Here is a 14,828-nt window from a genome sequence, read left to right as displayed (position 1 = left end):
ATGTAATGGCTGTGTAATATTAGATAAGTTAGAGATTTACAGTATAGTGAGTCACAATTTTTAAAGGTTACACTACATTTATAGTTGTTATAAAGTATTGCCTATATTCCCCATGTTGTACAAGATATCCTTATAGCTTATTTTATACCCAATAGTTTGTATCTCTAATTCCCATCCCCCTAAATTTCCCTTCCTCCCCCCAGTATGTGTGTTTTTGTTTGTTTGTTTGTCTTTTGGGGGCCACACCCATGCCATATGAAAGTTTTCAGACTAGGGGTCAGATCTTAGCTGGAGCTGCCAGCCTACACCACAGCCACACCAGTTCCTTAACTCACTAGGCAAGGCCGGGGATCGAACCCTCATCTTCATGGACACCAGTCAGGTTTGTTACTGCTGACATGATAGGAACTCCCCTACTGGTGTTTTATAAAGTGTTAGTTACTAAGTGTTTTGTAATATTATCTCACTTATTTCTATTATTATAATCATTTTTTCCCGTGAGGGCACCAAGGTGTTAAAGAGATTGATTAACTTGACCAGGGTAACAACTAGTGGTATATATAACTGGACCTTAAAACCAGAGTCTGGGTTCAGACCCTGCCATACCATGATACTGTCTTTCTAAGGTAAGCATTATTCAGAGTCATTCTGTATGCCATAGTTTGCTTTACTCTCCATTTTTTGTTGTTGCTTTTTTTCGTGTGTGTGTGCGCGCGCGCGTCTGTGTGTGTGTGTGTGTGTGTGTGTGTGTGTGCTTTTTAGGGCCACATCCAAGGCATATGGAAGTTCCCAGGCTAGGGGTTGAATCAGAGTTGCAGCTGCCAGCCTATACCACAGCCACAGCAATGTCAGATCCAAGCTGCATCTGCAACCTACACCACAGCTTATGGCAACACCAGATCCCCAACCCACTAAGCAAGGCCTAGAATGGAACCTGCATCCTCATGGATACTAGTTGAATTCATTTCCCCTGCACCACAACAGGAACTCCTCCAGTTTTTTTAATGCAAAATTACTAGCATGAAACTGAATACAGAAGATATTTCTTATTACTTTTTTGAATACAGTTGTCCCTGGGTAGCCACATTGGTTCCAGGACTCCCACAATCCCCTGCAGGCACCAAAATTCATGGTTACCATTTTGTATAAAGAGTTCTCATTGTGGCACAGCGGGATGGGTGGTGTCTCTGCAGCACCAGGCCAGGGATCTCGGCCCGGCACAGTGGGTTAAAGGATCTGGCATTGCCACAGCATAGGTCACAACTGAGGTTCAGATCTGATTTCTGGCCTGAGAGTGACATATGCCGCAGGATGTCCAAAAACAAAAAATTTACATTTAGCTGGACCTTGTTATCTACGAGTTTTGCATCCTCAGACACAGAGGACTGACTGACCGTATAAATTACAAATACTGTTTCTAGTCCTTTTGATAGATAAGCTTTCATCCCCCAGGAATCATACCAAATTATTTAGGCTTTCTACTTTTCTCCGAGTATGGATAAGGGTAATAAAGTGGAAAGTTTCTGGAGTTCTCACTGTGGTGCAGTGGATTAAGAATCCAACTGCAGCTGCTCAGGTCATCGTGGAGGCGCGTCCCACCAGCGGCTATCTCCCATGCGGTGGGTTAAAGGATCTGCTGTTGCTGTGATTTCGGAGAGGCAGCAGTGGGTGATGGCTTGAAGTGGCATCCTAATTCTCTGCTCAGGAATCGAACCTGGGCAGTCTGGATGAAAACCAGGAATTCTAGCCACTAAACCAGCTAGAGGCTAGAAGTAGAATTAGCCTGATTCTTGCTCCTGTTGAAAGCGAGAATGTTTCAAGGAGGCTGACTGCGAAAACAGGTATAAAGTTATTGTTAGAAACACAGCACAACATGTGGGAGAGCACAGAAATACAGAGTATTATTCTGTTTTTCTGAGGCAGAAGTAAAGCTGTAATACACACCCAAAGGAGAGGGTGCAGGCGTCCCCCTGAATGAGGCGCACACCAGAGAGGTGATTTAAATGACTTCTGTAGGGTCTTTGTCTTCCTTGGGCCAGTTAACTTGTTTTATCTTTCACCCCCACCAGATCTAGGGCCCTCCCCCGATCTGCGTGCACACATTTTGGCCAAGATGGATTTCAAAGCAGAACATGATGGGAAGGTTATCCAGACTTATTATGGCCTGGCACCGCCTCCCTTTTTGACCCAGAGGCATCTCTCTGCGCATGCGTAGTTGGGGGTCTCCCTGATGCTGAGGATGGGGAGTACGTGACTTCTTTGTTCTGCCCCAGCGGGGCTCAGCCCCTCTTCTGGTCCTGTCATCACCATTGTCTAACAAGTTCACAGAAGGCGAGTAGCAGTTATTTGCCTTGTGCCTGTTGTCATTTCTGTCTTATAGTAGAGATGGGTGGCTGGTAGTAAGTGTCTTTCCCGGAGTCCACCTAGCTCCTGTCTCAGGAAGTATAAATACGAGGCTAGTTGCCGTTGTCTGTCCCAGAGCCCATCTATCTCCTGCCTCAGCTGCAGCTGTGGCTTGGATTCGATTCCTGGCCCGGAAACTTCCATGTGCCTCGGATGCGGCCGTAAAATTAAAGAAAAGAAAAATTCTTAAAGATAAAACTTGTGTTTTTGTCATTCATCATCCATTGGAATTTATGGTAATTTCATTTCTAGCATAGAAAGAGTAGCTACTTAGTCATGTATTGAGAAGTAATAAATGGTCTCTGATTAGCTAAACTTTTTTTTTCCTCATGTGTTTCTACTTTATTTCCTGTGCTAAAATATGGACTGGGCGATTTGATTAACAGGAAAAGCATAAGCAGTAAGGGGTTTTTTACGTCAACTGCTGTTGCTTCCTTCTGCCGCATCTTTCCTTTTTGCCTGCCCCGCTTCTTCCCCTTCCCCATCGCACACACACTCACACTGCAGTCCAGACTTTCCAGGGTGAAAAACAATTGGCTTTAATGAGATGGTGAAGAAATTATGCCTGACTCCGACTAAAGAAAAAACACATTGCAATGGATAAGTTGCAAGTGACCAAAATTTATAATTACTTGAACACTTCAGGCAGTGCAAAGCTTAGATACTGGTTGTTGCACAAAACTCACAAGAACCAGCTGTGTGTGCTTCTCCCTGACCCCCTTGCTCCCGTTTGGGCATCTGTAGTACTTGCCTGCAACCAGAGCATTGGTGACTGCGAAGTGATGCTACTGCTTAGGCTACATGTATCCACTGAACATGCTTTCAAGTTCAGGATAATAAGGAAAGAATGTGAGAGGAAAGAAAGCTACCTAAGATAGTAAAAATGCTCTGGGCATCGGTAAGAGAATTATTTTTTGGTCTACTGAGCAGAAATTCTTTGTCATTAGCCAACAGAGCTTAAATAGATAACTCTCTGGAATGTTGATGGTTTATGCTCTTCCTGGAGAAGTGAAAATTAAGGGATTGACAGTCTTACAGGGTTTCAATGAAAAATAAAAATTAGGCAGCAATTAAAAAAGAATACCAAGACACCTATAAAATGTCTTTATTACACTGCCATTTATTTTACCTTATTCAGTACATACCGAAACCTTGTGGGTGTCTATTAATTTCTAACGAATTAACAAAGTCCATTGCACATCAGCATTCCGTCGCTAGGTGTAGGTTCCTCTGGACAATTTGCTAACAAACATAATGGGCATATTTTGGACATAATATATTTTCTTAAATAGCTATAAATAGCTTAAATGGGCATGGAGTTCCCTTGGGGCACAGCAGGTTAAGGATTCGGTATTGTCACAGCAGCAGTCTGGGTTGCTGTTGTGGCACTGATTTCATCCCTGGCCTGGGGATTTCCATATGCCACAGGCAAGACCAAAAAAAAAAAAAATTTAAAAATTAAAAAAATAAAATAAAAAAATTTTTTAATTGAGGTAGTATATATTTACCAAAATGAAAAGACATCTGGATTGCTTCATTATTATTTACGAAGCAGTGATGTAAGTGAAGAGCACGGGACAAGGAATCTTGTGGGGGGGGTTCCCCCTCTCTGCCTCTGACAAGCTCTGTGATCATGAGGAAGTCACCCTTATACTGGGACTTAATTAGCAATTTGAATTATATTATTCTCATGCAGAAGACTTCAACTCAGTGTTAAGTCTTTCCTTAAGAGGAAGCTGTGAGGTTGAATCCTGAAATTGCTAGTTTTATAAAAAGCCCAAACCAAACAGATTGCTGTATTATATAGGAGATATAGTCAACTCTTAGTCCGAGCACCAGCTGAAAGGCACTCCCCTAAGAGCAGTCTAGGAGAGCCCGTCAGCCAGCCCATGGATCTCAGGATGGTGGCGTGGGATGGCAGGTGAAAATTGCTGGTCCTTCCACAAATCCGCGTGGTCTTGATGCCAGTTGGTTATGATGCAGTTGTGTCATAGCTTTCCTGTTTCTTAAATCTTTGCTGCTGCTTTGCTTCGAACAAACAAACAAAAGGCCCCTGGGATACAGGTATATAGATCAGAGGGCTGCTAACTAGTGGCCTGATAGAGTTAGTGTTTGTGTTTTTTGGGTTTGAGGGGTTTTTGTTTTGCTTGGGGAGAGAGGAGGATTGACCTTTTAAAAAATTGTATTATATTGGCAGTGTTTAATAAATGATTTCACATAAAAATCTGACTCTGCATTTTCTTGCTCAGTTGGAAGACCTGGTGGTCGTGGTCTTGCTTTCCTGCAGAGTAACAGTCAGCTGGTGCTGAGGGCTTGTTGCCCATGGCTCTGTTTCTCCACAGCCCCCACCTCTCCCTGTTACTCTCTACTGTGCTACAGACCCGTGTAGACATTCGTTTGTGATCCTTTCGCGCTATCCAGTAGAACGACCCGCAGGGTCAGAGGTGTTCAGTATGTGTATGTGTTACCCAGTGTGTGAACAGTTACGATGACGGGTGTTCCTAAGGAACTGGGGTTTTAATTTCAATTAACTTTATTTTGGTCTTTTTTTTTTTTTTGCTATTTCTTTAGGCCGCTTCCGCGGCATATGGAGGTTCCCAGGCTAGGGGTCGAATCGGAGCTGTAGCCGCCGGCCTACGCCAGAGCCACAGCAACGAGGGATCTGAGCCGCGTCTGCAACCTACACCTCAGCTCACGGCAACGCCGGATCGTTAACCCACTGAGCAAGGGCAGGGACCGAACCCACAACCTCATGGTTCCTAGTCGGATTCGTTAACCACTGCGCCACGACGGGAACTCCTCAATTAACTTTAAATCGTTGTGTATTGCTAGTGGCTACTGTGCTGGACAGTGCAAGTAGATAATGGACTTTTTTCCTTTATTGGGTATTTCCTACAGAGTGAAAATTAAACCTTAATTTATTTTACACTCTCTTCTCTTAAATGCCAGATCTAAAGTGTTAGCATTTATTACTGTAAATCTTAGGATTGGACAACCAAATTACCATCCCTGATTAAATGCAGGAGCCGAGGAGTTCCCGTTGTGGCTCAGTGGTAACGAATCTGACTAGGATCCATGAGGACGCAGGTTCGATTCCTGGCCTTGATCAGTGGGTTAAGGATCTGGTGTTGCCGTGAGCTGTGGTGTAGGTCACAGACGAGGCTCGGATCTGGCGTTGCTTTGGCTGTGGCATAGGCTGGCAGCTACAGGTCCAATTTGACCCCTAACCTGGGAACTTCCACATGCCATGGGTGCAACCCTAAAATAAATGCAACCTAAAATTTTTCTTTCTCTCATCCTTTTTTTCTTATCTATCAGCACATTTAAATTGCATGCCTTTTCTAGGCCCTAGGGATATGAGCAAGGTCCCTGTTCTCATGAAGCTTACAAATAATTAACAAATATTTGTAAGAGATACTTAAATTACTTAATTTTAATATGTAATATCTATAATTATTCTAGTAGTCCTGCCAGATATATTTTGATTACTTATCAATTGCAAATGTTAAAATTTTTTCGAATCCACATTCTGACTAACATTTACTACTGTTACTATTCCTCTGAGAAGCTCTCTTTGTCCTGGTAAAAGTTGCTATAAATGTCTTAACACTAGGCATCATTAGAACATTTTTTTGCATTAGTCAGTCAGCTCAGCACACACCTGGGTATTACCTCACCTGGACTTTCTCCCAGCCTTCTGCCCAAGCTGGGCCTTCTGAAACTTCAGTTTTCGTTGTCTGACTTTGGGCCAAACGTGTGTGCTCTCGTCACAGGACGTTCCTGTTTCTACTTGCTGGGAGACTTTTCGCTCTCACCCTGCAAATGTCAGCCTCCTTCTCTCCTTGGAAGGCACCGTTTACCTCCTTCACTGCTTTACTCTCTCTCTTTCAAAAATGAAATCAACATCTTGAGAAAATTGACCTTCTTTGGTGAAAGCTGTCATTTTAAGAATAGCATAAATTGTAGTCAAATGCAGCTAGAGGAGTTCCCGTCGTGGCGCAGTGGTTAACGAATCCGACTAGGAACCATGAGGTTGCGGGTTCGGTCCCTGCCCTTGCTCAGTGGGTTAACGATCTGGCGTTGCCGTGAGCTGTGGTGTAGGTTGCAGACGCGGCTCGGATCCCGCGTTGCTGTGGCTCTGGCGTAGGCCGGCGGCTACAGCTCTGATTAGACCCCTAGCCTGGGAACCTCCATATGCCGCGGGAGCGGCCCAAGAAATAGCAACAACAACAACAACAAAAGACAAAAACACACACACACAAAAAAAAAATGCAGCTAGAGTACAAAGGATAGATGAGAGCTAAAATAATGATATTTACATTATAAAATGACTTCTACATTGGCAGTTGCTTATGGAAACATTCGTCACTGTTTTTGTGGTTAAATTTTATAGTCGATAACCAGATGAGCAAGGCAGTATCAGGGTGTTTCACTTGGGCAAGAGAGTAGTCGCCATGTATAAAATCAGGCATTTGTTAATATGGGATTTGGCCTTTCCTTTGTGATCTAGTTGTCCAGTAAAGGTGTCATTTGTTGATTTGCTTAACTGATATTTATTGAATTACTTTTACATAAGAGGCACTGTACTTAGCACCAAGGTAAATGAAGGATCTACTGACTAAAATTTGTAGACCTCTCTTCCCCAATCTGCCAACAGCTTAGAGCAATAGAATTTGACTTTTAATGAATTTTAATTTTGAAAATATACTAAAGACTTTGAGAATTGAATTCCCACTATAGTGCATGAATCTTAGTAAAGTATAATGAAGATCTTTTTAAGTAACTTTAAGAAGGATGATTGTGCACCAGGATTTATAGCCTACTGACCAGTGATATTTGACTTAATAGGCATCTTTTTGTCAGTTTTACAAAGGAGAAAGTGCTCTTCTTTGCCTGTGCTTGTGCGTGTGTAGAATTGGTCGAGTTGAAAGATTAATGAGCATCAAGGAGAATTACTTTTTTTGAGATACAGTTGATGCACAATATTACGTAAGTTTCAGGTGTAAAACAAAGTATACCCAAATTCACCATTTTTAAAGGTTATAGTCTGTTTATAGTTATTATAAGAGAACTGCTAATTCTGAAATAAACTCAATGAGCTTTTCTTTTTCTTTTTTTGTCACATCCACAGCATGTGGAATTTCCTGGGCCAGGGTTTGAACCTGCACCACAGCAGTGACACCTGAGCCACTGCAGTGACAGTGCCAGGTCCTTAACCCACTGCGCCACGAGGGAACTCCCTATTACTACTTCTTGAAAATAACACCATGTTTTAAATTTTTCCGAAAAAGTTAAGAGCCGTTTTTTTAATGGTTGTGATAGTAAAACTTTTAGCTTCCTCAGAGTCCAGCCTGAAACTTTGGGATGTAGTTTGCTGTTCAGCTGTACAAACCAAGTATTTCCAAATTATGTTGTTTTTTTACAAGCCCAGCTAAACCATATTTTGACTTTGAAGCCATGTTGAGGTCAGGGCTGTTGAATTTGGTGCATTGTTGGGTGGTGAAATGGAGTTGCAAATTGTTCTGACACTTCATGAGGTCATGTTAAATGAATTATTTAGTGTTAAGTAAAGAACCCTGCTAAATTATTTTAAACTATTCAGATTAATTAAAGTATTTTAAGATTTAGTTCTTTAAAAATGTGTTACATTTTCAGTCCATAGTTTAACCTTTTGAGTTTTGAATCATAAGGTAGCCTCCTTTAATTAAAATAAAACCCTTAGAATTGACTTTCGAAATTTATAATAAAAAGGTTAAATTTTATATGAGCTCTTTAGTTTTGAAAAGTTAAGTCATTGTTTTCCTTTATATATTTAAAATACTAAATACTTTGAGGATGCAAATGGCATGGCACTCAATGGATGATAAGATTGGCTTTTAGAACTGTTGCATTAGAATTGAAAGGAATGTATGCCACATAATCCTGAATCAAGATGCAGTGGTTGGAAATAAATTCTAGTATAAGAGCATGACAAGAATAAGCTGCCGTCTATAAAGACATACTTACCTAAACAAACTGAAACCCCAAGGAATTTTCAAATTGTGAAGTAATGGAATAATCATTTAGCATGGAAGGAGGAAGCTAGCTCATGCCTCCCTGCTTGAATTGTGGAGTGAGGTGATTGAAACAGGAAAGATAATTTAGTGGCAGCATAACAGGTAGATTATCATTTAGAGAGAACAGACCCCTGAGAAGTGATTGCATTAAGGGATAGGGCTAAGGTTAGAACACAGAGAGGTGTTCAGAAACAGACTGCCACTTAGTTAAGTAAGTGTTGTTTTTTTGGTTTTTGGTTTTTTAGCTCAAAGCATTACACATGCTTGGTTTGTCTACTTCTTTGTAAACATTCTTCTATCTATTTTCAGTCACTTTTTCTCTCTAAAGGTTTATCTCTTAGTCCCTTTGAGACATCTCAATTCGGAGGAGTCATTTCTGGCCAGTTTTTTTTTTGCCTTACCTCTTTATAAACAGGAACTGTCCTGCTTCTTTGCAGCACACGGTCAGTAGTCATAATACCAACCCCGTCCCTCCTTAGTCCTGCAGATAATTGGTTAGAGATAAACATTTGTTTAACAGTTGTCTTCCACCAGAGCCAGTTTTTTCTTCACAGAGATAGGTGCCCAGTAAGCATATGACAGATGATTTCCAGTAAGAGGGCCCTTCTAAAGTCTGGTTGTAGCACAGCTGCAGCTGGATGCAGACGTGGGAGAAGGGTGTATTAAGCTGGAGAGATATGCACAGAATAGATCCCAGAGGGACATGCAGTCATGGAAAGGAGCTTGTGTGTCCCCCAAGAACAGTTACGAGGCCATTGAAGGGTTGTAAGCCCAAGTCCACCTCTGGGTGGACGTCTCTCTTCTAGAAGTCTAACTAGTGCCGTCTTCCTTGTTCATAGAAAGTTTATTTAGCACATGAAAAACAAAGCACATACAATTTATGTGTACATATACAGTAAGTTTCTAAAGACATTTCTAGAGTACTTTTTTTATACTTCATAAAGTAATGATTTATGTATTTAAAGAATATATATGACTTATAAATAATTAGAAGAATTAAAATATTTATATTTTAATACAGAAATGACTGTACTCGGGTGGTACAGCGGGTTAAGGATCTGGTGTCACTGCTGTGGCTCAGGTCGCTGCTGTGGGGGTGGGTTCAATCCCTAGCCCGGGAACTTCTCCATGCCAAAGGTGTGGCCACAAAAAAATAAATAAATAAATAAATAAAATAAATAGAAAAACAATTGGTAGATATCTAATATCCTCTGAGGAATTTGGTATTATGTACCAGAAAATAGGCAGAAATAAACAGAAATGACTTCATCCAAGGAATTAAATCGTAAGAATGTTGTATAAGCAGGTACCTTTGTTTTTATTCCCTTTAAAAAAATTTCAGATGAAAACTATTTTTAGTTCCTATTCTGTTGAATCAAAGAATTTGAAGTCCCATTAAAAGAAGTAATACATGATAAATGACCAATTTTTTATGGCTTTCAAACTAACCTTCTTTTAGTTTGATATTTCTTTTTCCTTTATGAAAGTATACTTCCTTATCTCATGGTAAAAGTGATAAGATGCCTAACAGAAATTTAGAAAACATGCAGAAATCTTAAATGCATTCATTCTGATTTCTTTCTTCTCGTCTTTCATGTTAGTTCCACTCTCTTTACGAAAAAAAAAAAAAAAAAAAAAACTTTTTTTTGTATGCATCAAGTAAGTCAGTTTTATGACATGGTTTTCAGTTTCTTTGCTGTGACTATTATATCCCACTGGTTTCTTTTGGGTTCACTTTACTTCTTACTGAAGGAAGTCCTTGAATAGTTCTCCCTATGGGGATCTCTGAATGTTCAACTTTGTTTTTGTACAAAGATACTTTCCTTCTACTCTCATTCTTCAATTATAATTTACCTAGACATGCTTGGCTTTTTTTTTTTCCTGTAGTGCTTTGAATATAGTCTTATATTCTGATATCTTGCTGATGAGAAGTCTAAAGGTACAAATGATACCTTTTGTCCTTTAAAGATAGCCTCTTTAGAAAGCTGTGCTTTTTTCCTCTTAAAATTTGTTTTATTCGCTGCGCTCATAAACCAAAAGAATTAATCTAATTTTAAAAATAAGAAGCAAATGAAGAATTCTCTTGTGTCACAGCAGGTTACGGATTCAGTGTTGTCACTGCAGCAGCTTGGGTTGCTGCTTTGGTGCAGATTCAGTCCCTGGCCCAGGAACTGCCACATGCTGGAGGTGCAGATACATACACACATAAATAAAGAAATAATTGAATGTGAGTCACTGGACATGATACTGTTTAGTCCAAAACAAAATCTTCTCAGACGTATACTAGTTAAAAATGTTATGTTTTACTGTATGTAGTGTCATATATTTATTTTATAGCTCTTTTGCAGAAGTGGTATTTTTAGTTACTTTTTAATTTTTTTTTTTTTTTTGTCCACGCCTATAGCATATAGAAGTTCTCAGGCCAGCAGTCAAACCTATGCCACAACGGCAGCCCAAGCCACTGCAGTGACAACACCAGAACCTTAACAAACTGCACCACAAGCGAATTCTAGTTATTTTTTAAGTTTAGTTGGCTAGAGTCCTCCAATAGTTGTAGACAAGTGCTGTCCAGTAGAAATTTCTGTGATGATGGAAATGTTACTTGCCTGCACTGTCCAGCAAAGCAGCTGCTAGCCGCTGGGATCCTGAGGGCAGGTGTGTCATCTTTTTATCATATATTTCTCTCTTACCAAATGAGTAGAAGTTTTGAATTAATACCTTCATTAGTTTTAGACCCTGTAGTTTAATTCATTTTTACATGAAGATTTTTTTTTCCAGGAATTTAAAACTGATTAGCTTCTTCATTTTAAAAGTTACCTAGGTTTGACTGTATAGTGTAGATTTAGAAGGACGTTGTAGAATTAAAATGAAATGGTTTGTGTGTTTAGTTTATGATCTGATTTCTATATTGGAGTCATACATATTCAGTGTGTTTTTGAAGAATTAAGGCCAGTATCTTCCTTTCATATTAAGTACTAGATCTTGAATAAGAAAAACAACAGGAATAATTCATAAAGTTTCACTGTAATAAACACGTTTGTTAACAGTGCCTTCTGTTTTTCAGATTACAAATAGAAGAATCTTCTAAACCTGTAAGGCTCTCACAACAACTGGACAAAGTCGTGACAACCAATTACAAACCTGTTGCTAATCATCAATACAATGTAAGTCTTCATGTCTCTTTTATTCTATTCCATCTTGACTATCACAGACTCTTAGGTTTCGAAAGGACCTCAGCAGTCGCACCCCGTGCTGTCAGGTGCTTGCATTATCTAGACTAAGTGAGGAATAATATAACCATTTGCCAAGCATAGAAAGAAAGTTCACTCTGTAACCTAAGTCACACTGAGAAGAGGGCAACCAGTTTTCAAATGCCTCTTGAAAAAAGTATTCCAAAGAAATAAAACACCTCATTTTTCAGTGTTGCTAATGTTTTAAATCAGTATCCTTTTTTTTTTTTTTTTTTTTTTTTTTTTTTTTTTTTTTTTTGTCTTACTAGGGCCTTACCCACAGCGTATGGAGGTTCCCAAGCTAGGCGTCCAATTGGAGCTGTAGCTGCCAGCCTACTCCACAGCCACAGCAATGCCAGATCCGAGCCACGTCTGCAACTTACACCACAGCTCGTGGCAATGCCGGATTCTTGACCCACTGCGCGAGGCCAGGGATCAAACCTGCAACCTCATCATTCCTAGTTGGATTTGTTTCTGCTGTGCCACGATGGGAACTCCTAAATCAGTATCCTTAAAACTATTAGCTTTGTGGTTGCCAGAGGGGAGAGGGAGGAAGTGGGATGGACTCAAGAGTCTGGGGTTAATAGATGCAAACTATGGCATTGGAATGGAGAAGCAATGAGATCCTGCTCTATAGCACAGGGAACTATATCTGGTCACTTGTGATGGAACATGATGGAGGATAATGTGAGAAAAAGAATATGTATGTGTGTGTGACTGGGTCACTTTACTGTACAGTAGAAATTAATAGAACACTGTAAATCAACTGTAATGGAAAAATCATAAATATTAGCTTTACTATTTTTTCTATACCTTTAGAACTGGGAGTTTTTAATGTTTCGACAGAAAATTTTAAAGGTCATGAAACGATGGTAATTTTTCCTATTGATTATTAAGATTGTTTTGCATAGTTTCAGCTTTCACAAGCATTTTTATGAACTCACACTACCATGCACAGTGAGGACTGCCGTTCTATCTATACTTAAATATTTTTTATTGCAGCATATCTTACATTTATTATATCTAATATATACAGTATATTCTGTGTGTGTGTACCTATACATACACAGATACATAGTACACAAATATATTGTATACATGTTATGTGTACCCTTGGCCAGATACTGTTCTAACTACTTTAACTACTTCTGTTATCCTTGTTTCACAGAGGAGGTAACTGAGCCACAAACAGGTTAGCTTAGTTGAGGTCACACAGCTCAGTAATTAACTAGTCCAGGTGTTGAAACAAGCAGTCTGGTTTAGAAGCCTTACTTTTTTTTTTTTTTTTTTTAATGAAAGTATAGTTAATTTACAATATTGTGATAGTTTTAGGTTTACAGCAAAGTGATTCAGTTATACGTACATATATACTTTTATTCTTTTTCATCAGAGGTTATTATAAGATATTGAATATAGTGCTTTGTAGTGAATCCTTGTTGTCTACCTGTTTTATGTATAGTAGTGTATATCTGTCAATCCCACACTCCTAATTTATCCTCCCTGCCTTCCCCTTTGGTGACCATAAGTTTGTTTTCACTATCTGTGAGAAGAAGCCTTACTCTTAATGAACCACTATACTGTGTGGCTGCAGGCATTAGCAGTACTAAGAGGGCTGAAGGTTTTGGGTCTTGAAGTAGCGGCAAGGTAAGGAGAAATGTGATGATTTTCTGAAAGTAAAAGAAAGCCTCATTTAAGTCAAGTAGCAAATAACAGTTGGTGCCTTGTGTCCTACTTTGTTGCTTAAGATTCCCTTTGATACTGAGTTTAGGAAGAAATAAACTCCCTTTAAGACTAGCCTTAAGTTCCAGGCTTATTAAGTGACGCAGAATGGTATCTGCCAAACTGCTACTTTATGGTATTTGATATTCTCATAGTGCTTTTATGTGAAGGGTAGCAAATGCAGATGCCTCCGGGGCCAAGCAGGCATCTCTCTGAACAAGATACTGAAGTTCAAGAAGGTAAATGCCAGGAATGGTGATTACCGGGAGTGCATGTGCTCCTTCTGAAGACACAGATTTTAAGAATTGCTATACTGTGTGGATTATAAATCAAGCAAGTCAAAATTCAGCTGCATCCACCCAGGCTTCTGTTTTACAGCCTCTGGTGATGCTTCAGGAGAAAAGTAAACTAAAGGGGATACGCAGGGTAAGTGGGGGCAAACATAAGTATCACATAATCCAAGAGACATATCTTTATGATGTCTCTTAATGGAGACAAGTGGCTAGACGTGTACTACTTTGTCCTCGTCTATTCTAGTCTTTTCTACTCTTAGAAGAGAATATATACAACTTCTCCGAGCTAAGTGAGAATAGAGGAGTAAAGTAGCATAAATCTTAATTCTCTTTGCCTTTCTTCTTCATCAATAGGCTTCTCTTGTAGCCCCGGACTAGCTTTTTTCTTCCCTTTAGGCCAGGCTACTGTATACCATTTCTACTCTTGCATACATTGGTTTTGCAGTGAGGACAAAAAAGACCACACTTTTTGTAAGCTATAAAAAAATATACCTTCACGGAGAGAAGTGTGGTCATTTGTGTCCAAAGCACTATGTAAGGGTACAGCCTTTGATCTGGCAGTCCTATATCTAAGAATTTATCTCAGTGAGACAAGTGCCCAAAAGTGTATAATATGGCAACATTTCTCTCTATTGTTTAAGATAGGAAAAGGTTGGAAACAAATGTCCAAAAATAAGGATTCGTTCAGTCCTTCTAACCACTGTTATTTTTTGATGTTAGGTGCTAGAGTGATTTTATCCTAGCGTTCTTCTTGATGAAATTTTTTCGAATTGTTGAGGTTGTCACCATGAGCATGTATTGTCTGAACTGTCCGAGTGGGCAGCAGAACTTTTCCGTTGAGATGGATAGGGAACAGTGTTGGCACTTGGCCATGCCAGTGTCCTGCCACAGTTACATGATACATGTCTTCTCTCCACAACAACAATTTTTTAATGCTTGCCTTGTGCCTGAAATTACCTACTCTTAGTGAACCAAATAGATAAAATTTCTGTCTTCAAGGAGCTACTACTTCTTTCAGTTTCTCTGGTCATGCCTTTTCAGACCTCAGTTAGGGTATAATCTATATTTCCTTTGACTTAGTCAAATTTGTATATTATAAATTTTTTTCCCCTAAATTCCACTGCAGG

The 14,828-nt window shown here is 39.6% G+C and overlaps 1 protein-coding gene across 3 annotated transcripts in view; it reads left to right on the top strand.

Moving 5' to 3' along the window:
- GTF2F2 (general transcription factor IIF subunit 2) overlaps positions 1-14,828 on the top strand; it is a 206,927-nt gene that overhangs the window by 115,390 nt on the left and 76,709 nt on the right. For all 3 annotated transcript variants that reach the window (XR_014818865.1, XR_014818864.1, NM_001243628.1), the window contains 1 exon segment: positions 11,524-11,623. Coding sequence is in view for 1 of the 3 variants with exons in the window: in NM_001243628.1 (NP_001230557.1) it covers positions 11,524-11,623 (100 nt within the window). In the remaining 2 variants the exon portion in view is untranslated.

This window comes from Sus scrofa, chromosome 11 (genome assembly GCF_054392235.1).
Source record: "Sus scrofa isolate SSC_HxYL_T2T_F1_AM1 chromosome 11, Sscrofa_HxYL_maternal_Yorkshire_Landrace_v2.0, whole genome shotgun sequence".
NCBI classification, from domain to species: Eukaryota; Metazoa; Chordata; class Mammalia; order Artiodactyla; family Suidae; genus Sus; species Sus scrofa.
The sequence above is the reverse complement of the archived record's forward strand: the minus strand, read 5'-3'. Positions and strand labels throughout refer to the sequence as shown.